The sequence below is a fragment of the Littorina saxatilis genome, linkage group LG7, assembly GCF_037325665.1.
Source record: "Littorina saxatilis isolate snail1 linkage group LG7, US_GU_Lsax_2.0, whole genome shotgun sequence".
NCBI classification, from domain to species: domain Eukaryota; kingdom Metazoa; phylum Mollusca; class Gastropoda; order Littorinimorpha; family Littorinidae; genus Littorina; species Littorina saxatilis.
This window is the reverse complement of record NC_090251.1, coordinates 7,483,872-7,510,700: the sequence shown is the minus strand read 5'-3', so window position 1 is coordinate 7,510,700 and position 26,829 is coordinate 7,483,872. Positions and strand designations below refer to the sequence as shown.

The window sequence follows — 26,829 nt, the reverse complement described above, 5'->3', positions numbered from 1 at the left end:
TTTTTTTCTGCACATGATCTACGAACACAAACAAATTACTGTGTGTAATTAAATAGTGATGATCACAATTAAAACGCACGATATTCAACAAAATTGCAAGATACGAGTTTTTCTTTTTTAAAACCCGACCAAACTTGAAGACTTACAAGGTTTTATAACATAGCCAAAGAACAAAAAAGACAAAAACAATGTTTTATACGCAGTAAACACACAATCGTTCTTTTGTCACAATGCTCATTTGTTTTTTGATAGTACAAACCGATGTATACTCATTCTTGTGTAAAATGTCCTTGCAGTCTCCTTGCAACCTTGTCAATTAACACACAAACAAAACCAAGTGTAAACTGAAGCGTATCAGTACATAACATTCTTTGCTTGCAGGAAAGCGTAAACATCCATACAGGAGCCTTTTTTATGCACAGAAAACAGAGTATTCCTTGAAAACAATGAGATATCTTAGTTTGAGTGCAATTGTCATCTAAATTCCTTGAACAGCTAGTAGTTATGCAGGATGACCACTCATGAGAATGCAGAGCTTAACGACCATAGGGTAGACCATGTGTATTGGTATGAATCTACTGGAAAAACCTCCTTGACATGCTGAAGATGCTGCCACTTTATGTCTTTGATGGTCAGCCGTACTCAGTAGAGCTGGGGGATGATATTGGGCTCACCATGTGCTCTTCTTCTTCTTTGTGAAAAAGGCCACCACTCCTCAGAATAGATGAGCTTGTAGCGACAAGTACCGTCAGGCAGGTACTTCGGACTGCGAATATCCACCAATTATGGATCCCCAGAAGTGTCTGAGATCAAGAAAGTCCTTGAAGAATGTGTGGGCTACCTGGACAACTTAGTAAGGTTGCCTTTTTTCTTGCAGAGGTGATGACTTCCACGTATTCGGCAGGCCAGACTATCTGCCTTTACCTTAGTTTGTTTTGATAGCTGGGTGTACAGAGTCTACTTTCATCAAGGTATGACCTTTCTCAGGAAACTTTTGGAAAACGACTTTTCCTTGACTGACTGCAAAGTAAAGATGGGCGTTTCCCAAGACTATTAAACTGCGGTTCCGGTACCCACAGCCGTCATTGTAGATAATGATTGCCTTGGTTGTTTCGCCAACTGTTGCTTTTGACTTATCTTTTTTGACTCATCCTAAAAGTAGCAAGTAACCTCTGTGTCACTCAAGTTGTACAATGTGAAGACAGTAGTGGCAGCACAGCTTGGCCTTGAAGTATTTGTCATTTGCTTATATACATAGGGCCAACAAGTCGACCTGCAGATACATGGTGAAAACTTGGACATCACCATTCTCTTTAGCAACCCTCTTGTCAATGTTCTGTTATTTGCAAGCTTCGTCTTTGCGTTGAATGTGCATCTGGTACACATGCTATGGGATGTTTCCGTACTTGGATTCACAGCAAACGTTGCATTCATAGTTTTTGGGGTTGGTGAATCACAATGTTTGGTTTGCTTTTTGTTTCCAAGCGAAATCTGCACCATCAATTGACTCCTGCTCGCTCATGCGGAGCTTGCACCAGACAGAGCAAACATGACTCCTAATGCAAACAAGTCGAGCAGATACAGTTTTTGTCATGCTTTACAGTTGTTGGGTCAATGCAGTCCACATGAAACTGACCATGATAATGGACACAGTACACCCACGAAACACAATCAGAGTCCATACGAACAGTGATGTCATATAATAATAATAATAATAATAAATAACTTTTCTATAGCGCGAGTCCCATCAATTGGCTCCAGGCGCTTTACAAATTCATTATAGAATAAACTAGCACAAATCAACAAGCATACAACGCATACATTTAACTGAGACATAACACCAAGAACCCAAGCACTAAGCAAAACTTAGCGTACAATGTTAAAAGTACACACACACGCACACACACACACACACACACACACACACACACACGCACGCACGCGCACACACAAAGATACCATTGACAAAGAGACCATAAAGCACATACAGGGTAGAGAGTTCCAAAACAAAATAGAGTTGTGGAGAGTCTACTCAGGCTAAGCAAAGGCTTTACGAAACAGGTATGTTTTGAGTTGGGTTTTGAAGGAGGAAAGGCTGCTGGAATCACGGATAGAACTTGGAAGCGATATGATAAGTTCCGTTTCGAAATTCCATGGTATAGAACTTTTATTCAGGCACACACAGCACATCAACCTAAGATCTTCAAGCGAAGAGAATTGGCTTTCAGGTGTGAAAGATCCACTGCCAGACATGACGGACTGCATTCAGACACTATAACACAACTTCAGTACGTGACATATGCATACCTGTACATCTTCAGCTAACAAATAAGATCAGAAGTTCAGGACTGAACTGTTACATAGTTAAGAGATATTTCAGAATAGGGGCCTACTTTAACTGCTTAATCTCTCTTTGTAGTTATGCTTTTGTACTTAGCAAAGGAAAATACTAACAAAAAAATCATTTGAACAATAACTGATGTCGTAGAGTGTCATTTTACTACACAATACGTAATGTGGGCACTTCTAGCTTCATTAATGACTCTAATATTTAATTTTACCTAAACTCTGAACGTACGGACATGTTACCGTAACCTCGTATCTAACGGAAACAGTTCATTTACCGCCGTGTTTAGATATTAGAAAACTTGTAAGTCGACATACGAGGTTTGCATCGGCCAAAACTGAAAAACACACAAACAAAAAAAAGCTCGTAACTCAAGTTACGTGTAATTTTGGTTCGCGGTTTTGCCAAAATGATATACGAGGTATTTTTATACCCATTTTTAACTGACTTCCAGCGATCTTAGGCTTTCACCACAACAACCAAAAAATAGAGAAAAAATCGTAGATTATATTGATGTAAAAAAGTAGATTTCGCAAAAAATCGAGTTACGAGGTTTTAATCGGACAAGGACGATTTTTAATGTGCGTCTGTCTTTATGTGTTGTATAAAGGACAGGTTGGAAGAATAGGCTTTGCCTAAAACCTTTATCCTTTTGTAATAAAGTTCTGAGTCTCTCTCTCTCTCTCTCTCTCTCTCTCTCTCTCTCTCTCTCTCTCTCTCTCTCTCTCTCTCTCTCACTCGTCTGTCTGTGTGTCTGTGTGTGTGCTCACCATCTCTCCGCTGCCTGCTGAGTACTCTATGGAGTGTGAGGTTGTCTATCGAGTCTCCTGACTGCCAAGACCAGGTTATCCCTCCTGGCATCTTCCCATTTGCAAACCCTGGCGGGGACTCGGACATAGTTCTGTTGCTGCACGCGGCACCCTCACACTTCGTGTCCCCCTCCCTGTTCTCTTCACTTTGGATGACGTCCCCCTCCCTGTCATTGTTCTCTTTGTGGGTCACGTCCCCTGCCCTGTCATTTTTCTCTTTGTGGGTCACGTCCCCTGCCCTGTCATTTTTGGCTCACGTAAGTGTAGCCTATGCGATGATAAACTTTGTCTGTCTGTGCGTGCGTGCGTGCGTGCGTATGTATGTGTGTATGTCTGTGGTAGAAACTTTAACATTTCCGAGTCTATGGATTACGTCAGTCTCGGTCAAAAGTGTTCGACGTGTGTGATAGAAACTATTTGAAGACGTCACATTATGACGTAAGAGGGTTAGACGTCACGCAAAGGAATTACTGAAAGTCTCGGTCATTGTTATTGTGAGCGGGCCGAGACTTCTTGGCAGATCCAGGGTCTCGCTTTCTTGCATAGTTTCACAGATGCTTACTGTGTGTGTGTGTGTGTGTGTGTGTGTGTGTGTGTGTGTGTGTGTGTGTGTGTGTGTGTGTGTGTGTGTGTGTGTGTGTGTGTGTATGTGTGACGGAGTGATTGAGTTTGTGTTACTGTTTGTCGATTTCTTACGTGAGCCTTGAAGGCTTCGCCTCTTGTTCTCTTTGTGGGTCACGTCCCCTGCCCTGTCATTTGTCTACGTGTGGGTCACGTCCCCCTCCTTGTCATTTTTCTCTTTGTGGGTGAGTTCCCTTTCCCTGTCCTCTTCTATGTGAGTGACGTCCCCTTCCTTGTCCTGCCCTGTTGTTCGTTTCATGCCTCTCGGGTTGTTAGCAACATGGTCCGCTGTATCTGCCCGTGTCATGCCTTTCCGGTTGTTAGCAACATGGCCCGCTGTATCTGACCGTGTCATGCCTTTCCGATTGTTAGCAACATGATCTGCTGTATCTGTTTGGGTCATGCCTTTTGAGTTGTTAACATTATGATCCGTTGTGTCTGCCAGGGTCATTTGTTTCTGAATGAAGCCTTTCCGGTTGTTAGCATCGTGGTCTGTTGTGTCTGCCTGCGTCATGCCTTTCGGGTTGATAGCATCGTGGTCTGTTGTGTCTGCTTGCGTAACCCATGCCCCCCTCCCCAAACAAACAAAACCCACTGCCACTACTGAGGTCTCAGGCTATAGTTCCACTATTCCCATTCAGTATTTTGAACCATCAATATTACTGAGCATTTCCACTATCAAAAAAAAGGGTTCTATTTTTAAACACGATTACTGTAACCAGATTTGAAAACATTGTGAAATGGCACATGGTGAACTTAGAGTTCCAATGTGAACAGTCAAGTATTTAGTAAGTGTTTAAAACACCTATACACATTGAATGTGATCACATAAGTGCGGATAATATGTCTATGAAATTCCGTGTGTTCGAGTAAATTATTGCAGGGGCGTCTCAACTACGGTACAAGCAAGGTCCATTAGTATTCTTTAGGTCAAATTCACCAGAGAAAAAAATCCGAAAAGGTAGGCGAACTATCTTACCCAATATTGACGGACTGTGTGATAATATCTTCTGCTATGGTCTGTTTCGACAGTGATATCAAAATCTCGACCGAGATTTTGATATCACTGTCTCAACAGACCAATAGCAGAAGATATTATCACACAGTCAGTCAATGTTCGATATATTGCTAATTCTCTGGACATTTTGTATTTACTGTAAAGAAATTACAAAAGTATTTGTCTCAGTTTTGTCTGTTCCATATCCCTCCCTCTGATTATTATTTCTTCACTCTTTTCTTGTACTTTTCAGTATTTCAAAATGTCTTTTGTTTCAAAAAGTCTTTAGTCACTTGCTCAACTGAATTCTGTGATCATTACAGTTTCATATATATTTGTTTGTTTTTAAATGTAGGTGTTTTTGTTTTTGAAGTGGGGAAGCAATAAAGAGGTCGTCAATATCAAAACTGATATCGACGGAAATGTCGTCGATATCACTTTTGCACTTAGCTCAGTTTTGCCCAATTCACCAATGGAAATCCACGTAACATATGAAATAACAATATATATATATATATGTTACAGTCAAATCGGGAAATCAGGTATTTCACGAGAATGTCTGAAAGTTTAGGCATTCATGGTAAATACCTGGTTTGATCAGGCAATTCCGGAAATGACTGAATTTTTTTAGGCACTATCAGGAAATGACTAAAACCTACTTGTGCAAATTTCCCGTTTTGCCTGACTGTTAGGCAAAACGGGTTGTTCCGAGACCTTGTCTGTTTTTACCTCGCCTGCCTTGAGCATGAATTTCTCTTCTAGCACATTGTCTATTCATCGTTTTCCCCATTTCACTGAGTTCGGACTGATTGCAGTTTGTTTTTTTACAGGTGCAGGTCACTACCGCGAGTGTAACACTATCGCGTGTGTAAGACTACGAGCACGAATTTATTGTGATTTTCTCGTAAAGTTCGGAGTGATTGGAGTTTGTTTTTACATAGCCGGCCTTGAGCACGAATTTATTGTGAGTTTCTCGTATAGCACATTGTCTTTGTACATTTAGTCAAGTTTTGACTAAAGGTTTTAACGTAGAGGGGGGAATCGAGACGAGGGTCGTGGTGTATACATGTGCGTGCGTGCGTGCGTGTGTGTGTGTGTGTGTGTGTGTGTGTGTGCGTGCGTGTGTGTGTGTGTGTGTGTGTCTGTGTGTGTGTAGAGCGATTCAGACTAAACTACTGGACCGATCTTTATGAAATTTGACATGAGAGTTCCTGGGTATGAAATCCCCATACGTTTTTTTTATAAATGTCCTTGATGACGTCATATCCGGCTTTTCGTGAAAGTTGAGGCGGCACTGTCACGCCCTCATTTTTCAACCAAATTGGTTGAAATTTTGGTCAAGTAATGTTCGACGAAGCCCGGACTTCGGTATTGCATTTCAGCTTGGTGGCTTAAAAATTAATTAATGACTTTGGTCATTAAAAATCTGAAAATTGTAAAAAAAAAAAAAAAAAAAATATAAAACGATCCAAATTTACGTTCATCTTATTGGCTCACGAAGTGTAGCCTATGCGATCGTAACTTTGTCTGTCTGTGCGTTTGTGCGTGCGTTTGTGCGTGCGTGCGTGTGTGTGTGTGTATGTCTGTGGTAGAAACTTTAACATTTCCGAGTCTATGTGTGAGTGGTTATCCAAGACTATGGATAAAGCTCGCATAAGATTACGTCACGGTCAAAAGTGTTTGACGTCAATTAATGCATCATGACGGCATGCCTCCCTGTAGTCTTTCTCTCTCGCGTGGTGTGTGTGGTCTCGGTCATTGTTATTTTGAGCGGGCCGAGACTATTTGGCAGTCGTGTCCCTGTAAGTGGGCTACATGCAGACACAGACAGATCTAGATCTAGTGTCTCTCTTTCTTGCACAGTGTCACCTAAGCTTACTGTGTGTGTGGGTGTGTATGTGTGACGGAGTGATTGAGTTTGTGTTACTGTTTGTCTATTTCTTACGTGAGCCTTGAAGGCTTCGCCTCTTGTTTTCCATCATTTGCTGATTCCAAAAACATATAAATATGTTATATTTGGATTAAAAACAAGCTCTGAAAATTAAATATATAAAAATTATTATCAAAATTAAATTTTCGAAATCAATTCAAAAACACTTTCATCTTATCCCTTATTGGCTCCTGATTCCAAAAACATACAGATATGATATGTTTGGATTAAAAACACGCTCAGAAAGTTAAAACAAAGAGAGGTACAGAAGAGCGTGCTATCCTTCTCAGCGCAACTACTCCCCCGCTCTTCTTGTCAATTTCACTGCCTTTGCCGTGAGTGGTGGACTGACGATGCTACGAGTATACGGTCTTGCTGCGTTGCATTGCGTTCAGTTTCATTCTGTGAGTTCGACAGCTACTTGACTAAATGTTGTATTTTCGCCTTACGCGACTTGTTTTTTCCCCCTTTTCGCTGAGTTTGGATTAATTGGAGTTCACTTTCAGTATAATGCTAGTTCCATTGTGACGTTGCTTTCAATGTTGAGGGTAGCAATGGAGGAAACAGAATTGGTAGAAGACCGATTTAATCGGTTAATCTTTCAAAAGTACGCCAAAAATGGAAAACACTTGATGCCAAAGTCCAAATATTTTCAAATACTTGAAGAGATGATGGAAAACGGAAGTCGGAAAACTCCACGTCAGTACAAGCTGTTTTCGAAGTAAGTAGACTCCTCTCTCTCTCTCTCGTTCCTCCCTCTCTCTCAAACCTGTCTTTCTGTCTGTCTCTGTCTCTCTCTGTCACTGTTTGTCTCGATGTATGTATCTCTCTCTCTGTGACTGTCTTTCTCTCTCTCTCTCTCTCTCTCTCTCTCTCTCTCTGCGCACATGTCCCATACTTTTGTCCCACACTTCTCTCTAACATACACACACACACACAGACACAGATAATAAAATAGTGATCTCTTGATTTTGAATCAGGTATGAAATTGTATCACTTCTCTCTAACATACACACACACACACACACACACACGCGCGCAGACACAGATAATAAAATAGTGATCTCTTGATTTTGAATCAGGTATGAAATTGTATCACTTCTCTCTAACACACACACACACACACACGCACACACGCGCAGACACAGATAATAAAATAGTGATCTCTTGATTTTGAATCAGGTATGAAATTTTATCACTTCTCTCTAACATACACACACACACACACACACGCGCGCGCAGACACAGATAATAAAATAGTGATCTCTTGATTTTGAATCAGGTATGAAATTGTATCACTTCTCTCTAACACACACACACACACACGCACACACAGATAATAAAATAGTGATCTCTTGATTTTGAATCAGGTATGAAATTTTATAACTTCTCTCTAACATACACACACACACACACACACACACACACACACACACACACACACACACACACACACACACACACACACAGATAATAAAATAGTGATCTCTTGATTTTGAATCAGGTATGACATTTTATCACTTCTCTCTAACACACACACACACACACGCACACACGCACACACGCGCAGACACAGATAATAAAATAGTGATCTCTTGATTTTGATTCAGGTATGAAATCCTTCGATGTGGGCACATGGACAAACTGATAAAGAAACGAAAGTCACCTGCTGAAACCCCAATCTACTATGTGACAATTGAAGACACATTCGACGTGATCAGAACAGCTCATCTTGCCACAGGACACGGTGGAAGGGATAGGGTTCTAAAGGAAATTGAACAGAAATTTGCAAATGTGCACAGAGAAAGCGTTGAAATTTTCAAGTCTTTATGCAAGGTGTGCCAAGAAAAGACAAAGCGACAAAAAACAAAAGGAGTTGTTGTGAGACCCATCCTTTCAAGTGATTTTTCTTCCAGATGTCAAGTTGACCTGATTGACTTTCAGTCGATGGGCGATGGTCAGTACAAGTGGATAATGGTTTATCAAGACCATCTTACAAAGTTCGTTGTGTTGCGACCACTGACCTCAAAAAGAGCTTGTGAGGTAGCAGTTCAGTTGATGGACATCTTTGCACTACTTGGAGCTCCTGTGATCCTACAATCGGACAATGGTTCCGAATTCACTGCAGCAATTATCACAGAACTGAGAGACTTGTGGCCTGAACTGAAACTTGTCCATGGCAAGCCGAGACACCCTCAGTCCCAAGGATCTGTGGAGAGAGCAAATGGCGATATAAAGGACATGTTGATTGCCTGGATGGCCGACAACTCCACTACTCGTTGGTCAGTTGGGCTCCGATTTGTTCAGTTCATGAAAAACAGGTCATACAGTGCTGCTATCAAGAGATCTCCATATCGGGCTCTCTTTGGATGTCAACCAAGACTGGGGCTGAGTTCAACTTCTCTACTGAAAGAACTGATTGACGAGTTTCACACTGAGGATGATTTACGTGACTTTTCGTTGCGAAATTCTGGCAATAGTGATGCTGAGATGGCCGAAGACGTCCACCATGCAGACCCTGTGGTTGCTGACGTCCACCGTGCAGACGTCGTGGTTGCTGACGTCCACCGTGCAGACGTCGTGGTTGCTGACGTCCACCGTGCAGACGTCGTGGTTGCTGACGTCCACCGTGCAGACGTCGTGGTTGCTGACGTCCACCGTGCAGACGTCGTGGTTGCTGACGTCCACCGTGCAGACGTCGTGGTTGCTGACGTCCACCGTGCAGACGCTATGGTTGCTGACGTCCACCGTGCAGACGCTATGGTTGCTGACGTCCACCGTGCAGACGTCGTGGTTGCTGACGTCCACCGTGCAGACGTCGTGGTTGCTGACGTCCACCGTGCAGACGTCGTGGTTGCTGACGTCCACCGTGCAGACGCTATGGTTGCTGACGTCCACCGTGCAGACGCTGTGGTTGCTGACGTCCACCCTGCAGACCCTGTGGTTGCTGACGTCCACCGTGCAGACGCTGTGGTTGCTGACGTCCACCGTGCAGACGTCGTGGTTGCTGACGTCCACCGTGCAGACGTCGTGGTTGCTGACGTCCACCGTGCAGACGCTGTTGTTGCTGACGTCCACCGTGAAGACGCTATGGTTGCTGACGTCCACCGTGCAGACGTCGTGGTTGCAGACGTCCACCGTGCAGACGCTGTGGTTGCTGACGTCCACCATGCAGACGTCGTGGTTGCTGACGTCCACCATGCAGACGTCGTGGTTGCTGACGTCCACCATGCAGACGTCGTGGTTGCTGACGTCCACCGTGCAGACGCTGTGGTTGCTGACGTCCACCGTGCAGACGCTATGGTTGCTGACGTCCACCGTGCAGACGTCGTGGTTGCTGACGTCCACCGTGCAGACGTCGTGGTTGCTGACGTCCACCGTGCAGACGTCGTGGTTGCTGACGTCCACCATGCAGACCCTGTGGTTGCTGACGTCCACCGTGCAGACGTCGTGGTTGCTGACGTCCACCGTGCAGACGCTGTGGTTGCTGACGTCCACCGTGCAGACGCTGTGGTTGCTGACGTCCACCGTGCAGACGCTGTGGTTGCTGACGTCCACCATGCAGACGCTGTGGTTGCTGACGTCCACCGTGCAGACGTCGTGGTTGCTGACGTCCACCGTGCAGACGCTGTGGTTGCTGACGTCCACCGTGCAGACGTCGTGGTTGCTGACGTCCACCGTGCAGACGCTGTGGTTGCTGACGTCCACCGTGCAGACGCTGTGGTTGCTGACGTCCACCGTGCAGACGCTGTGGTTGCTGACGTCCACCGTGCAGACGCTGTGGTTGCTGACGTCAACCGTGCAGACGTCGTGGTTGCTGACGTCCACCATGCAGACGTCGTGGTTGCTGACGTCCACCGTGCAGACGTCGTGGTTGCTGACGTCCACCGTGCAGACGCTGTGGTTGCTGACGTCCACCATGCAGACGTCGTGGTTGCTGACGTCCACCGTGCAGACGTCGTGGTTGCTGACGTCCACCGTGCTGCTGACGTCCACTCAGCTGGCGACGCAAGGTAAGTGACCACTTGTACACGCTTTTGACCTCTCTCTCTTTTATCCCTCTCACTAGCGATTCAAAAGTTCAATATCGAGTGAAACCCCCGCGTCTCGATTCCCCCTCTATGTTAAAACAGGACCGTTGATTTCTTGCGCTGTTGTGAGGTGAAATCCAAGCGTCTGTCATTAACAGTTTTTGTGTAAGTGCATGTACAGTTTTTGTTTTGTTTTAGTTGAACGTTAGATGCTGTCTGTCTTCTTCGTTACTCATCTTTTTCTTTCTCTTCCTCTCATATTTTTACGTTTTAAGTTTGTTGTGCTGATGAAGACATAATGTCAAAACCGGTTCTTGTTCGTTGTTTATTGTCCAAGTTTGTGGTGAGTACATTTTCCCTGTTATCCTGTTCTTGTGAAGGCGGTCCTAACTGAGCCCCAAGTCGACTTCGCGAAGTCTTAACTAAAAACTCAGTGCTTCCCTGTCATAATTATACGTCAACGTCAAAAAGGTTTTTTGAGCACTTAAATAGTACGAGTATAAAGCTTTTTTTTCTAATTCACAAAGGGCATCTACTTTCTCGTGAAGGTGAAGGTGAAAGACGATAAGGTACAATAACAAATATTGAACACAAAAAGCCATGCACAAAAGTGTATGATATTTGATAACCTATTGGTGGATTATTATTGACATTGAGTGTCCGAGAAGAGAGGAGAGATTTTTATACACACGCATTTTAAATGCAAATCTGTCATACTGATCCAACTAATTGTGCACGCTTTTCAATGGTTTCTTTTTATTCGTTCAAATGAAACACAAACTTGATTAACTATTAAGCATTACCTTACTTAAACAATCACAAACAAAACGCTGCTCATGTGTCTAAAAAGTATGTGTGTGTGTGTGTGTGTGTGTGTGTGTGTGTGTGTGTGTGTGTAAGAGAGAGAGAGAGAGAGAGAGAGAGAGAGAGAGAGAGAGAGTTGTATGGCTGGCCTACCAGGCACTGCAGAGCGCAGACAAAATGAAAGCAGTGTCGATGAGGTGTTGATATAAACTTAGAACATGCTGCAACTGGTTCTTTGCACAAATACGGAGTAATGCTTTTGCAATTCCGTTGAAAGCAAATAGAACCTTTCATTTTTCTTTTAGTTTAGTAAAATAGCTGCATCTGATGCAGTACTCTACATTTCTGACTCGGCAATTGAGGTAGTGTCCATCCCGGACTGTATTTCCGAACCAGTGACCCCAGAGGTCATTTCCGAACCAGTGACCCCAGAGGTCATCACCGACTCGACCATTGAGGAGCTCTCCATCGCGGAATCAGTGGCAAACTCTGACCTGGTGGCGGTCGGTGACGTCATCCCGGGTTGGTAGGTGGGGTTGTTCTCCAAGCCCGAAGATAGTTTGTTAAGTTCCGCCAGGGACAGTCTCCTGTAACACGAGCATTTTACACCAGTTTTCGGTCACATTTCAGTATTTCAAAGATATACAATTCGTGTTACCTGGTATCAGACACCAAGCCATGTAGTATTTTCTATTGTGTTACGCAATAAACCCTTTATCAAGATTGACATTTAATAAGTGAGGACGTGGTATATTCTAAATGTGCTGACAACTCTATATAGGGATGGCAGTTAAGAGCTGTTTTTTCTAATGTACAAAGACTTGAAAATAAACTTGGCCAAAACATTATTGCAACAAATTTCAAACCCAAATTAAAGCATTTATTCCTGTGTCATTTCATTAAAACTGTATATGCCAGTTAAGACCGTTCACCTAACCTTCAGGATCACGTTTTCGATTAAATATTTCTGTTACAGGGATCACGTGACCGCCGCTCAAGTAGGGGTACCCTCAACATCGACCAGACAAAAACGGAAGGGCCGATTGTAAAATCAACACAAAATTACAATAGGCGAAAACTTTGCAACTTTGACATACAGGAAGAAAATCAAACCAATTATCTACCCTGAACAGATTGTGTTGTTTTGCTACCTTGCGTATTTCGCGTGCTATGCTATTCCTACTGATGCAGGTGTCGATCGCAAGGGTATCACGTCAAAAAACGCTACATTTTAGCAATGACTTGGTGGATTGCTTTGCAACTTTGAGAATATTCTACCAACATACTAGAGAAAAACATAATGTTAGATTGAATGTTGACTGCGAGTGTGCTGTGTCTGAATCTATGTGTAATGTGATGTGACGTGTGTCAGAACCGCCCTGATATCACCCTTCGAGGTGGACTGGGCGTTAAGCAAACAAACAAACGTGTGTCAGAATGCGTTTGTGACACAGTGGTACCGGGTTCATTGCAAATCTAGTGGGTTTTCTTTTCTGGAAACTTGAACATAAAACAACTAACAGACAGTTTTTGAAACTACTGGTTTACACACACACACACACACACACACACACACACACACACACACACACACACACACACGATTTAAACAAACGTTCACATTCGATCTTCTGACCTTTCTTTAATGTCTGGTTTCCAATCTGAAAAAAGCACATGAGAAACATCAACAACTTGGTTTTCTCAGACTATATTTTTTTTCTCATTACCATGCAAGGTCAACAATCTGTTTAAAGAAGAATCATATCGCACAGGTCAAGGTCGTGACTGAGCTACAAGCAACACGCCTTCACTTGGGCTGCGACCAATTTCTTGTTTAAATCAAGAAATATGCCAGCATTGGGATTACCAAGCGCTGCAGAGTCACTGCCTGGCAACCCTGCTCGTCGACCACAACGTGACATCCTGGAATATTACAGGGGAAGGACAGCAATGCGCATTTATTTTGCGTCTCAAGTGTTCAAAAACAACAGGTCAGTCCGCCATTACTTTTAGCGCACGGACCGGCCAGTGGCGTCGTAAACCTCCTTCACAGTTGAGAAGAGATGAACAGAGGGCGACAGAACTCAACAACATGTCGCGTGAAGCGATATTAAAACATTTAGTCAGTTGGTATCAAACTAAAACATAAACACCACAAACTAGTCTCGGCTAACCTTTTACCAAAGACCGAGACGGGTCACGCTAGTCTCCGCGAAGCATGCGACCGTAGTACTTACTGTACTTATTTTCTTTCATTCTGAGCACATTTTTAGAGTAAACATGATACACTACTCAAAAGAATTCAAGGGCCACTCAGTTGGTCATTCACCATTCAAAGCAATTAAGACAAACAATAAAAAAACATATATCAGAGCTTTAATTTATTCACTTCTTGTTCGATCGGTTACAATTTCATTAACCAACACGAATTATTCATCGAGAAAATTTCATTTGAATGGACATACCCCCATTTTCAAAATTCAGAACAGAGAGCAATTGGAATTACAAGAGTCAATAACGAGTGTGACCTCCATTGGCATTGATGCAGTCGAGGCAACGCTGACGCATGGACCTGACCAATGTCTGCAGAGTGTTCTGAGGGATCGCCTGCCACTCCTGCTGCAGAGTGTGGAACAGGACGTTGAGGTTTGGTGGAGGAGGATGATTCGCTCGAATCAGTCGCACCAGGACATCCCAAAGGTGCTCGATTGGGTTCAGATCGGGCGAACGGGAGGGCCAGTCCATCCTGATGACGCCGGGTCCAGGCCAGACGAGCTGCACGACGAGCCCTAGTGAGTGGAGGTCGTACCCCTCGCCGCCTTGATCGCATGTTCACCTCGTGCAGACGGTTGCGAACAGTTTGGTCACTGACCAGGATGTTGGTGGCTGTTTGCAGTTGCCCCCTGAGCGTGTTTGCAGTGGCGGTTCTGTTACGCAGGGCTGACACGATGACGTAGCGGTCTTCTCTCCTGGTCGTCATTCGTGAGCGCCCAGCCCTCCTTGGTTCTTGCACACTTCCGGTGTTGTTGAAGCGGTCTCTCAGCCTCTGTATGACAGAATGTGTCACTTGCAGTCGCCTGCCAACTTCCCGCACTGCTACGCTTTCCTGGAGCCAGGCCACGGCCATCCCTCTGTCAGCATCACTCAGTCGGCGTCTTGGGGGCATGGTTAAAAATGCTCAATAAACGTGGCCTTACATACCCGTTGGTCTGCAAAACTGGTTGACGTCTGCTCACAAAAGCTACGGCTTGCACGTGCATTGCAGTTTTCAGTCTGCGCAGGTGTGCTGCGTCAGCTAGACGCGTTTGAAAAGTTGGCATTTTCACGTACATTTTGCGTTTCTTTTGTGGCCCCGTGTAGCACTTTGAATAAACGCTCATCTGAACCCTTTTCAAAAACACGTTGTCTTGAACATTGCGTAACACTGTTTGTTGCTTATTTGGCAAAAAAACTCATTTTGTTCAGTCTGCACTTTATTTTTCAAACCATGTCAAAAATGACACTGGCCCTTGAATTCTTTTGAGTAGTGTATCTATATATTTTTGAAATCAGGAGAAGATGAGGAATACAATGCAATCATTTTTTTACTCTGCTTCTGAAAATTCGATTTTTTTAGACAACTTTAATGAGCAAACTAACTAACTTATTGTTAAGCTACCGAGTTGAAATGCAATGCCATAGTCCGGACTTTGTCGAAAATTGCTTGACCAAATTGTCAATACATTTGGTTGAAAAATGATGGTGTGACAGTTCCGCCTCATTTTTCACAAAAAGCCGGATATGACGTCATTACAGGCATTTATTCAAACAATGAAAAAAGAACTCTGGGGATATTATACTCAGGAACTCAATCAATCAATCAATCAATATGAAGCTTATATAGCGCGTATTCCGTGGGTACAGTTCTAAGCGCTTGTCGAAGAGTTGTCAACACAGGAATAACAAAGAAACTAACATCTACAGACGGACACGAACCCTATCACACACTAGCAAACCCTGATAAACATACAACAAACAACTGTTTAACAACAATGTACACATCAATAGCTAGGTCCAAACAAAATAATATTAAACACAAAGAAAACACCTCTCACAGAGCGCAGCATAAGAATGTCTTTTGGGGCACAACACATCACGTCGAACATGAAAGTCGCAGCCAGCTACGGGAAGAACTGAGTCTTCACCCTACTCTTGAACGCGTCAAGAGAGGGGTTCTGGCGAAGCTCAAGCGGCAAGGAGTTCCAGACGGAGGGGCCCGCGGAGGGAAATGCACGCTGACCAGCAGATGCGAGTTTCGAGCGAGGGATGTGAAGGCGGAGTGGGTCAGCAGCAGAACGAAGGGGACGGTCGGAGGGCTGGGTGAACAGGTCCAGGGAGAATTGAAGGTACTCGGGAGCAGAGTCGTTGAGACACTTGAAGACCAGAGTGGACAGTTTGTAGGAGATTCGGGTGTTGACAGGGAGCCAGTGCACGGAGCGAAGTCGGGGGGTGATGTGGTCTCGCTTCGTCTTCCTCAACGTCAGCCTGGCGGCAGCGTTCTGGACTCGTTGTAAGCCATGAATGGATGGGGCGGGGAGGCCAGCCAGAAGGGAGTTGCAGTAGTCCAGACGACTGAAGATGAGGGAGACAACCAGCTTGACACAGGCGTCGTGGGTGAGGTAGCGACGGATGGAGGCGATGCGTCGTAGGTGGAAAAAGCAGGTCTTGATGATGAAGGAGATGTGTGTCTGCATGGAGAGAGTGGAGTCGAGAAAGACGCCAAGGCTCTTGACAGCAGGGGAGAATGGAACAGTCGCGTCATCCAGCTGGAGGTCGGTCACAGTGAGGGAAGCAATCTTCTGTCGTGTTCCAACGAGAAGGGCCTCCCTCTTCTCACTGTTCAGCTTCAATTTGTTCTCAGTCATCCAGTTCTTGATGTCAGTGAAACAACTGGAGATGGATCCCAGGAGATGGTCAACGTCCTCCGGCTTGGCGCTGTTCTGGAGCTGCGTGTCATCGGCAAAGGAGTTCTAGTTCAAGCCGTGGCGTTCGATGACCAGGGAGAGGGGTTGGGTGTACAGGGTGAAAAGGACAGGGCCGAGGACAGACCCTTGTGGGACGCCGAAGCGGACAGGGACAGGCTGAGAAGAGAACGAATCAGTGGTGACAGTCTGAGAGCGGTTCTGGAGGTAGTTCCGGAACCAAGAGAGGGCGGTGTCGTGAATGCCGAACGTGGAACTGAGGCGATCGACGAGTAGCTGATGGTCGATCGTGTCGAAGGCCGCGGAAAGGTCCAGCAGCACAAGGGCAGAGACGAGACCGCTATCTGTTGCGTTCAGGGCGTCCGTGGTGATTCGCAGGAGCGCCATCTCGATGCTGTGGTGAGGGCGGTACGCTGACTGGTACACTGGCATCAGCGAGTTCCGAGACAGGTGGGCGCTCAACTGCTCCAGGATGATACGCTCCAGAAGCTTGGAGAGGAAGGGCAGGTTGGACACAGGACGGTAGTTCTTCAACTCGTTGACGTCAAGGCCGGGCTTCTTGATGAGTGGGCGGACAACGGCAGACTTGAAGCAGTCGGAAACGACGCCTGTGGCCAGGGAGATGTTGATGATATCTGTGATAGACAGCATGAGCTTGTCCAGACATTTGGTGAAGAGGAAGCCTGGCAGGGGGTCTAGCTCGTAGGTCTTGATGGCCGTCTTGGTGATAAGTCGCTTGACGTGGTTTTGAGTGACAGGCTGAAAGCACGTGAGGGGGGAGCCGGAGAAGGAGGGGGAGAGTGGGGACGGGACGAAGGGCTGCTGATCGAGTGTTCTCCGAAGCTTGTCAATCTTGTCCTTGAAGAACTCCGAGAATAACTCCGGGATATCTTGTGGTGGGTGAGCAGTGGGTAAGGGGGCAGCGGGGGAGGAGCCCAGAACAGCTCCCTGGATGATGAGGCGTTGGCGATGCGGTCGTGGATGCGGTCGTGGAACTCTCGTGTAAAGTTTCATGAAGATCGGCCCAGTAGTTTACTCGGAATCACTTTATACATACACACATACACATATATACAAACACACACACATACACTCACCACACCCTCGTTTCGATTCCCCGTCTATGTTAAAACATTTAGTCAAAACTTGACTAAATGTAAAAACCAGGTGGAACTTTCTTCTTGTGATATCATAAACCAAAGAAACGAAAGAAGATGCCAAAGCAGAATTATAATTCAGATATGAAAAGTCAAAACAACAGTGACAACTGTGATAACCATCGACTCGTAGCAGACGACCAACACAGTGTGACAACTCCACGTGCAGCACGCCCTAACACCTCTGTCAGCCAGTCAACACAACAGGGTGTGACAGACACGCACGGGTGGATGAAGGACAGTGACAGCGTGACGCAGTGCAGCCAGTCTGAAAATGTAAACATCATTGGACCTGAACCACAGGCGCACGATAGAGGCCTTTTCTTACCTTCGCTTGAGTTACTGAGTTTCATTACAGTGACTGCAACGTGCGATACCGATCACAGCGACACAGCGCATCAAGACCATTGTGATGGTTACTCTGACAAACCAGAACAGCCCTCACAGAAACGAGCTGATTGAACATCAACAAGAAAGCCACGAGTAGGTCAGGTCACTTGCCAGTAGTCTGAACGTCGACCTCGACTGGCTGAAAGAACATGTGGGACAAGTGACCAGGCAGGCAGTGCAGAGTAACTCAGAGACACAACAAGAAATACAATGTTTTCGCAAAGCCGTTTTGGATAAGAAGGGTGGCAGGGAAATGTTGATCTGTAGAAGCGATGACATTGTTTTGGCATATGACTGCCATAGGAGTACACAAACATTCTTCCTCAAACACTACGAAACAACCGAAGAACACAAACACATAACCTGCGTGATGAGACGGGAACCAAGGTGCAGCAAGCGATACGACAATCTGCTTGCACGTTTAGAAACTCACCTCTGTGGCATCGCTGAACTCATTCGCCTTCTCCTCGGATAATCAAGCTGGGTCATTGTGAACCTGATTCTATGACACTTCCAGTCAAGATGTGAAAAGTTGGGTTTTTTCTCTCGGTATTCCTTCGCGAAAAACATTGAGCTGTGATCAGTCAAAGACTCGAATAATGTCTCGGAAACCTGTACATGGTCTTCTCGGTGGGTTTTTTCGTTCGTAACCCCTATCCCCCTTCTCCCTTTCCTCATCCCGCTGTTCTCTTTGCAATGGGCCAACTGCCTAGGCAATAAACCATTCGTTCATTTGTTCGTTCGTTCGTACTCTCTCCCACACAGGCACACTGTTCTGTTTGCAACCTACCTAGTGAGGCCTTATTCCGTCTGTAGACGAAGAAGGCAACAACAGCCATCAATGTTAGCACGGCGCCGACACTCACACCCACGACCATTCCTAGTGAGGATGCTGAAACACAAAACATCCTAGTAAGGCGCTGACACTTGCTTTACTATCGTAAAACAACAACTCAACGAACCGATAGATCGATTTCGATATTTATTTCCTAAACAAAAACTCCGGTGTCGAAACACGAGCAAGAAGAGGTTATGCCCATTGTACATCTTTGCAAAATGGTACACGAAAAATACACAAATTATCCGTCAGTGATGGAACCAGGCGTTTTGAAAACCGTTAATACCTGAAAGCAAAAAGAATACGTAGCATCTCACAAAACGCGGTCACATCTCAACAACAATTAGTCAAACAGTGTACGTGACCTTGAAGTTCGATGAAGGCTATGCATGCAACATTTGTGAACAAACACGGATCCTGGCAGAATAGATTGAGTCAAAAATGAGCAATCTCACTGAAAACTGTCATGAAAAAATTGATTTAACGTCCTGCAAAAAAAAAAAATATATATATATATATATACATATATATATACGGCTTGTGTGTGTTTGTGTGTGTGTGTGGGCACACCTGTGGATTGTAGAGTTCTGTTTGTGATGGGGTCTAGCGGCTTTTGTCTGTCTGTATGTTCTGGCAATTGAGAGGCCATAACAGATAATATAGGGCTAAGAAATAAGCTCTAAAATTCTCAATCCCGTTTGACAGGACTTCGCCTTCAAAGGTGATTGTGGTGAACCGCCACGCTTTCTGTCTCTGTCTCGCGATTCACCCCGGCGAAGCCGGGTATTCCTCTAGTATATATATAGATATCTAATCGCTAAAGGGCTATACTCACGGCTGGCAGATAAGGATGCTGCTGATTTCCCAACTGAAAATGAACGAAGTAAAGTATCTTATGTTCACAACTTGCCTAAATTCGTGACACAGCATAACTAACAGCCCAATTAGGTTAAGGCAATTAACATGAGGGGAGAGGGAGGAGTGAGAGCGAACTTCCGGTCACAAACACACGTGGAGTTGACACGTATTAATTCCTGTCTCGATCCTTTCAATTTGGATTTTGCTTTGAAAGATCAGCGCACAGAACCCTTGAACCGTAACCCAGCTGCAGACAACTACATAAAACTCAGCGGAACGCTCTCATACAGAATTATCAAACATCGTCGGACATACATTTTACCCTTTCCGCCTTTTCTTGTCCCAAAGAGAGCGACATATTCAGAATCACTATTTTGCTGCGTGAAACAAATGAAGTCACGACACATTTGCGAAATCGAGTGGTACTTTATTTTTCTGAAGTCTTAACTGAAAGAATAGTGTAAAGCGGAACGTGACTAAGAATGGTGTCCACGATGCTCACAGTCCCAAACCCTGCTGCAAGTCGCCGATGAGTATGAACACTGTTGTTGAACTGACGAAAAACAAGAAAAGCAAATGTTCATACGACTCACCTTTTTGAATCCGAAACCAATGACCAGCTGCTCTAGCTCAATAAACGTTCAATAACATAATAATTCATTACTGATTAACCCAAACTCGATCCCCTAGTGACAATGCAATTTGACAAACATCAAGCAGACTTATGTTTAAAGGTCATCAAATCCTGGAAATATGTGAAGTTTCAAAGATCTAGCATTAAAACACAAGTCAATTATAGTTTGTCATTTTTACCCACTGTGACCTTGAAATTTGTCAAAGTCTACAAAGCACGGCTCATTTCTGGTAGTCCTCAAACCCTAGAAATATTTACAACCAAACTTGGCTTATGTCTGGAGGTCATAACATCCCATAAGTGTGAACTTCCGAACCCCTAGCTTTAAATACTTTTAAGAAAAAAATCATTTTCCTTTTTGTTTACACCAAACGTGACCCTTCCGCGGCTTTGGAGTTTGAGGAAGGTCATGTTTGTGTCTGAAGGTCATCAAACCCAACACAAGTGCGAAGTTTTAAAGCTCTATAATGAAAATAAACCCACAACAACCAAATCTCTAAATGTGCTAAATAACAAAAATAGTACTTTTAATTAGGATGCAGAGCTGAAGACTATAAACACGACGATACACTCGGGGGCAGTTTTCACGAGTCGGACAGTTTAAGTAAAGTGCCCTTAACTGACAGGCCGCTAGAAATTCTTTACTTGAAAATGAAGGTGTACTAGCACTCACCACAAGCGAAGTCCCGTGTGACGTCGACTCCCTTGTCACACCTGCATTCTTTATCCAAGCACTGGGCCCCAGGCACTGTGCATGACTTGACCCCATCACATGTTGACCCCACCCTGCCCTTTGCTGGTTCTGAAAGGTCAAGCTGACTTTGTTAAAGTAATTGTCCTTCTCGCATAGATCCCCTTTGGCTTTCAGCCACGCTCAAGCCTCTATCCATTACGACCATTATCAAGTTTCATTGACTTTCCTGCAAGGAGTCGAACACTCCCAACGATTTTATTTATTTGTTTTACTCAATGTCAAGTTTTTAAACGGGAAATCTAAAATCCAAGCTTACTGTCAGTTGCAAATATTCAAGCACAAGTGTGCCTACCGTTTATCCAATACCCATCTGAGGTGTCATGCATCTTTAGTGTGTGTGTTTGTGTGTACCGGGTATGTGTGTGTGTGTGTGTGTGTGTGTGTGTGTGTGTGTGTGTGTGTGTGTGTGTGGATTTGTGTGCATGTTTCTGTATATCTGCAGGTTTGCAGGGAGAGGTGGCACAGAATTTTGGTCCGAAATCGTTCCATGATGTGATTTTGGTTTTCAGCATGTGTCGGTACTTTGAACACCCTAGAATAACTGTGTCATGTTTATTTGTCACTTTCAACTTTTTTATTTGCAATAAAGTGATGATTTTCGAAGTGAGAAAATACTAAATATCTGGAAACTCGATCGATGTTTTCCAGGCAGAGCAGTAGCAACTTTTCGTTGAACTTGACAGACTTATTGCATAAACCACTCAGCGTGTTTCGACGACGCCACAATCACAAAAATAGAGTTCGTTATTTCGCCCAACAGCCAAAACACAGAGCATAGCAAAGGTTACTGTATCATGCAATTAAATGTTCCATATTTGGAAGAGTGACCTTCAACTTTAAAAAAAAATATATTCTCTGATTGGTCATTACCAACAGGTTCAGGCCCGGAAGTCGTTATGCGCATTCGTACAAATATCCGGTTATACACGCAGACGTTATACCGATCGAAGATCAAAGATCGATGTTTCCTCTCAACTATGCCTCAAAAAAATAAAGTCTGCGGTAATCCATTATGCAAGAGGCAGAGGAAGTTACAACTTGCGGTAGATCGAGCAGCGAAGAAGTATAAGCTAGCAGTTTTGAGTGATTGGAACAAACATTAGTTAGAAGCCATCGGTAAGCCTGCTTCTGCAACAAAACTGAGAACATTGAGAATTGCAAGTAACATTCAAAACGCCTTCATGTCAGATGATCGGAATTACTGTACTGAATGTTTCATCGAGTTTGGTTTAAACATAAGTTTATTTTAACAAAACTTACAATCATGACATGAAAACAAATTACACAGCAACAAGCTAGAAGCTTATAGTTGTGTTCCTGCATGGACATTACAACGTAAGGCGGTAACGGCTGAACAATTCGTTTAAATAAACCAAATCTATTAATAACATAATAAACGTTGCATAAAGTTTCATCGACTTTAGCATCAGTCTGATGTCGATATGTGCAACGCTGGACTGAGTGTGTGTGTGTGGGGGGGGAGTGACTGAAATATGCAAAAATGTAAGTGGACAGTAGCAGAACACACACACATACTCTTGGTTTGGCAATATGTTTATCATGCGGAGAGAAACACTTCACTTACTTTCAAATGCAATTTTCTCAGTATGTGATTTTCTTCTAATACTTGTAGACTTATAACTCTTGTTTTGCAATAACTAGGAGTGATTTATCTTTGTAATAGATTTGCAGTAAAACAAAACAAAGTTTTTATTTTCTGATGATGGAATGCAGACCTGATTGTGAATATGTAATGCACAATTGTATTCTCCCTCATTGCATGATTGCAATGCAATTGGTCAAAACGCTATATAATTACAGATGTGATGGAGTGGAATGTGGAAGAAGTAGTGATTTGAAGAAGTAGTAGATGAAAGTGGTCACCTAGTAGTAGTAGACCCCGAAGTAAGGAGTACACCATGTGAGTGCCTCTAAGGTGTCTTGCACTGAACGAACAACACTTGCATTCGTTATGGACTTTCCACACGTGTATGACACATTTGAAACGTGCAGCTTAAGAAATGTGTCAATGATGAGCTGGAGCGTATTGCCACTTTTTAGAACTTTACGGAAAAAAATCATTATTTTTCCAAAAAAAATTGGTGCTAATTCCTAAATGGAACCTGAATGTGAAAGTACATCAAACCATTGCAAAACAAGACAAGTCGCGTAAGGCGAAATTACTACATTTAGTCAAACTGTGGAACTCACAAAATGAAACTGAACGTAGTCCGCCGCTAGTGCAAAAGGCAGTGAAAGTGACGAGCCTGTTTGGCGCGGTAGCGGTTGCGCTGTGCTTCATAGCACGCTTTACTATACCTCTCTTCGTTTTAACTTTCTGAGCGTGTTTTTAATCCAAACATATCATAGCTATATGTTTTTGGAATCAGGAACCGACAAGGAATAAGATGAAATAGTTTTAACACGATTTCGGAAATTTAATTTTAATCATAATTTTTAAATTTTTAATTTTCAGAGCTTGTTTTTAATCCGAATATAACATATTTATATGTTTTTGGAATCAGAACATGATGAAGAATAAAATAAAAGTAATTTTGGATCGTTTTATAAAAAAATAAGTTTAATTACAATTTTCAGATTTTTAATGACCAAAGTCATTAATTAATTTGTAAGCCTCCATGCTGAAATGCAATACCGAAGTCCGGCCTTCGTCGAAGATTGCTTGGCCAAAATTCAAAATTGAGGGTGTGACAGTGCCGCCTCAACTTTTACAAAAAGCCAGATATGACGTCATAAAAGACATTTATCGAAAAAATGAAAAAAACCTCTGGGGATATCTCACCCAGGAACTCTCATGTAAAATTTCATAAAGATCGGTCCAGTAGTTTACTCTGAATCGCTCTACACACACACACACGCACAGACAGTCAGACACACACACACACACACACACACACACACACACACATCGACCCTCGTCTCGATTCCCCCCTCTATGTTAAAACATTTAGTCAAAACTTGACTAAATGTAAAAAGCAAATGCTTACACTCGACTCGCCTTCGTTACCCCTCCCTGAACCCTAAGATATTCTGTTCATTACCTCTGTACAGTGTAAGTTTACCCCAATTATAAGACCAGATTTTCTGCGGGTTTTGTAGGTCTCAAAAGGAGGATTCCAGCTCTAGCTTCAAAACGCCTGAAAAAACCCGTCAATTTTTGATTTTTATGCATTGAACATGAACCCCTGTGACACCAAAACTTGACAAGGGTCAATCAAACGTATGTCAATTCGGGAGATTATTAAACCCTAAAAGTGTGCAAGGATTCAAAGTTCTAGCTTCAAAAACATCCGAAATAACCCCAACGTTAAAGTTTTTATGAAACGAACTTGACCCCGCTGTGACCCCACATTTGACGAGGGTCAACCATTACCAAACTGGGGTCAATTGTAAGGTCATTAAACCATAAAAGTATGCGAAGTTACAGAGGTCTAGCTTGAAAAACCTTCGAGATAACTTCAACGTTAAGTCTTTTGTCCACGGACAGACGGACGGACGACCGGCCGTCCGTACATACAGACACATATGAATCCTAATACTCACCAATGACTTAGCTGTGTCAACAATTTGCAAACAGTCAGTTTTAATGTGTCGTGCCACCTCTCCCCTTAACGCGTGAGTATGTATGCATATACTTGAAATGGTCGTGCATTTGTGCCAGACTCACTACACAGAAACAGGTCGACTACGGCCTTGCCCTCGACACACTCGCACACGCTGTCCAAACAGGCAGCGCCAGACGGACACACTGAAGACTCGTTGCACATGCGACCGACATCCAATCCTGTGCAGTTCAACACACATGTGGAAATCAGTTCAACACACAAGGCAATCAGTTCAACACACACATGACAATCTGTTCAACACACATTATGATAGTTAGTTCAACAAACTCATTGCGATCAATTCAATACACATGCGTGGCAATCATTTGAACAAACACATTACACCATTTAGATTAGCACACATGGCAATCATTTGAACAAACACATCACACCACTCAGATTAACACACACATGGCAATCATTTGAACACACACAAGGCAATGAGTTCAATACACGCATGACACTTAGTTAAACACAAACACAGCAATCAGTTCAACACAGACATGGCAATCATTTGAACACACACATTGCAATCGGTTCAACACACACATCCATGGATATCAGTTCAACACACACATGGCAATCAGTTCAACACACATCCATGGATATCAGTTCAACACACACATGGCAATCAGTTCAACACACACACGTGGCAATCAGTTCTACACACACATGGCAATCAGTTCAACACACACGTGGCAATCAGTTCAACACACACATGGCAATCAGTTCAACACACACATGGCAATCAGTTCAACACACACATGGCAATCAGTTCAACACACACATGGCAATCAGTTCAACACACATCCATGGATATCAGTTCAACACACACATGGCAATCAGTTCAACACACACATGGCAATCAGTTCAACACACACATGGCAATCAGTTCTACACACACAAGGCAATCAGTTCAACACACATGGCAATCAGGTCAACACACACGTGGCAATCAGGTCAACACACACGTGGCAATCAGTTCTACACACACAAGGCAATCAGTTCAACACACATGGCAATCAGGTCAACACACACGTGGCAATCAGTTCTACACAAACATGGCAATCAGTTCAACACACACGTGGCAATCAGTTCTACACACACATGGCAATCAGTTCAACACACACATGGCAATCAGTTCAACACACACATGGCAATCAGTTCTACACACACGTGGCAATCAGTTCAACACACACATGGCAATCAGTTCTACACACACGTGGCAATCAGGTCAACACACACGTGGCAATCAGTTCAACACACACATGGCAATCAGTTCAACACACACATAGCAATCAGGTCAACACACACATGGCAATCAGTTCAACACACACATGGCAATCAGGTCAACACACACATAGCAATCAGTTCAACACACACATAGCAATCAGTTCAACACACACATGGCAATCAGTTCAACACACACATAGCAATCAGTTCAACACACACACGTGGCAATCAGTTCTACACACACATGGCAATCAGTTCAACACACACATGGCAATCAGTTCAACACACACATAGCAATCAGTTCTACACACACATAGCAATCAGGTCAACACACACATAGCAATCAGGTCAACACACACATGGCAATCTATTCAACACACACATAGCAATCAGGTCAACACACACATAGCAATCAGGTCAACACACACATGGCAATCAGTTCAACACACACATGGCAATCAGTTCAACACACACATGGCAATCAGTTCAACACACACATGGCAATCAGTTCAACACACACATGGCAATCAGTTCTACACACACATAGCAATCAGTTCAACACACACATGGCAATCAGTTCTACACACACATGGCAATCAGTTCAACACACACATGGCAATCAGTTCAACACACACATGGCAATCAGTTCAACACACACATGGCAATCAGTTCAACACACACATGGCAATCAGTTCAACACACATGGCAATCAGGTCAACACACACATGGCAATCAGTTCAACACACACATGGCAATCAGTTCAACACACACATGGCAATCAGTTCTACACACACGTGACAATCACTTCAACACGCACATGGCAATCACGTCAACACGCA

At 43.8% G+C, this 26,829-nt stretch overlaps 2 protein-coding genes across 2 annotated transcripts in view; one reads left to right on the top strand and one right to left on the bottom strand.

The window, feature by feature from the left end:
• The first annotated feature begins 9,186 nt into the window (after positions 1-9,186).
• LOC138972051 (protein SON-like) lies at positions 9,187-10,944 on the top strand. Its single transcript, XM_070344890.1, has 6 exons — positions 9,187-9,273; positions 9,610-9,843; positions 10,060-10,323; positions 10,420-10,563; positions 10,630-10,717; positions 10,934-10,944. The coding sequence occupies exons 1-6, from the start codon at positions 9,187-9,189 to the stop codon at positions 10,942-10,944; spliced, it is 828 nt and encodes a 275-aa protein (XP_070200991.1).
• Positions 10,945-11,464: 520 nt separating this feature from the next.
• The window catches only part of LOC138970599 (uncharacterized), a 142,719-nt gene continuing 127,354 nt past the window's right edge, over positions 11,465-26,829 (bottom strand). The window contains exons 33-38 of the mRNA XM_070343064.1: positions 24,820-24,936; positions 21,051-21,179; positions 19,721-19,753; positions 18,838-18,939; positions 13,176-13,200; positions 11,465-12,126 (exon numbers count right to left, since the gene is read on the bottom strand). Of these exons, the coding sequence (XP_070199165.1) occupies positions 11,877-12,126; positions 13,176-13,200; positions 18,838-18,939; positions 19,721-19,753; positions 21,051-21,179; positions 24,820-24,936 (656 nt within the window). The 3' untranslated portion in view covers positions 11,465-11,876. The remainder of the gene's footprint in view (positions 12,127-13,175; positions 13,201-18,837; positions 18,940-19,720; positions 19,754-21,050; positions 21,180-24,819; positions 24,937-26,829) is intronic.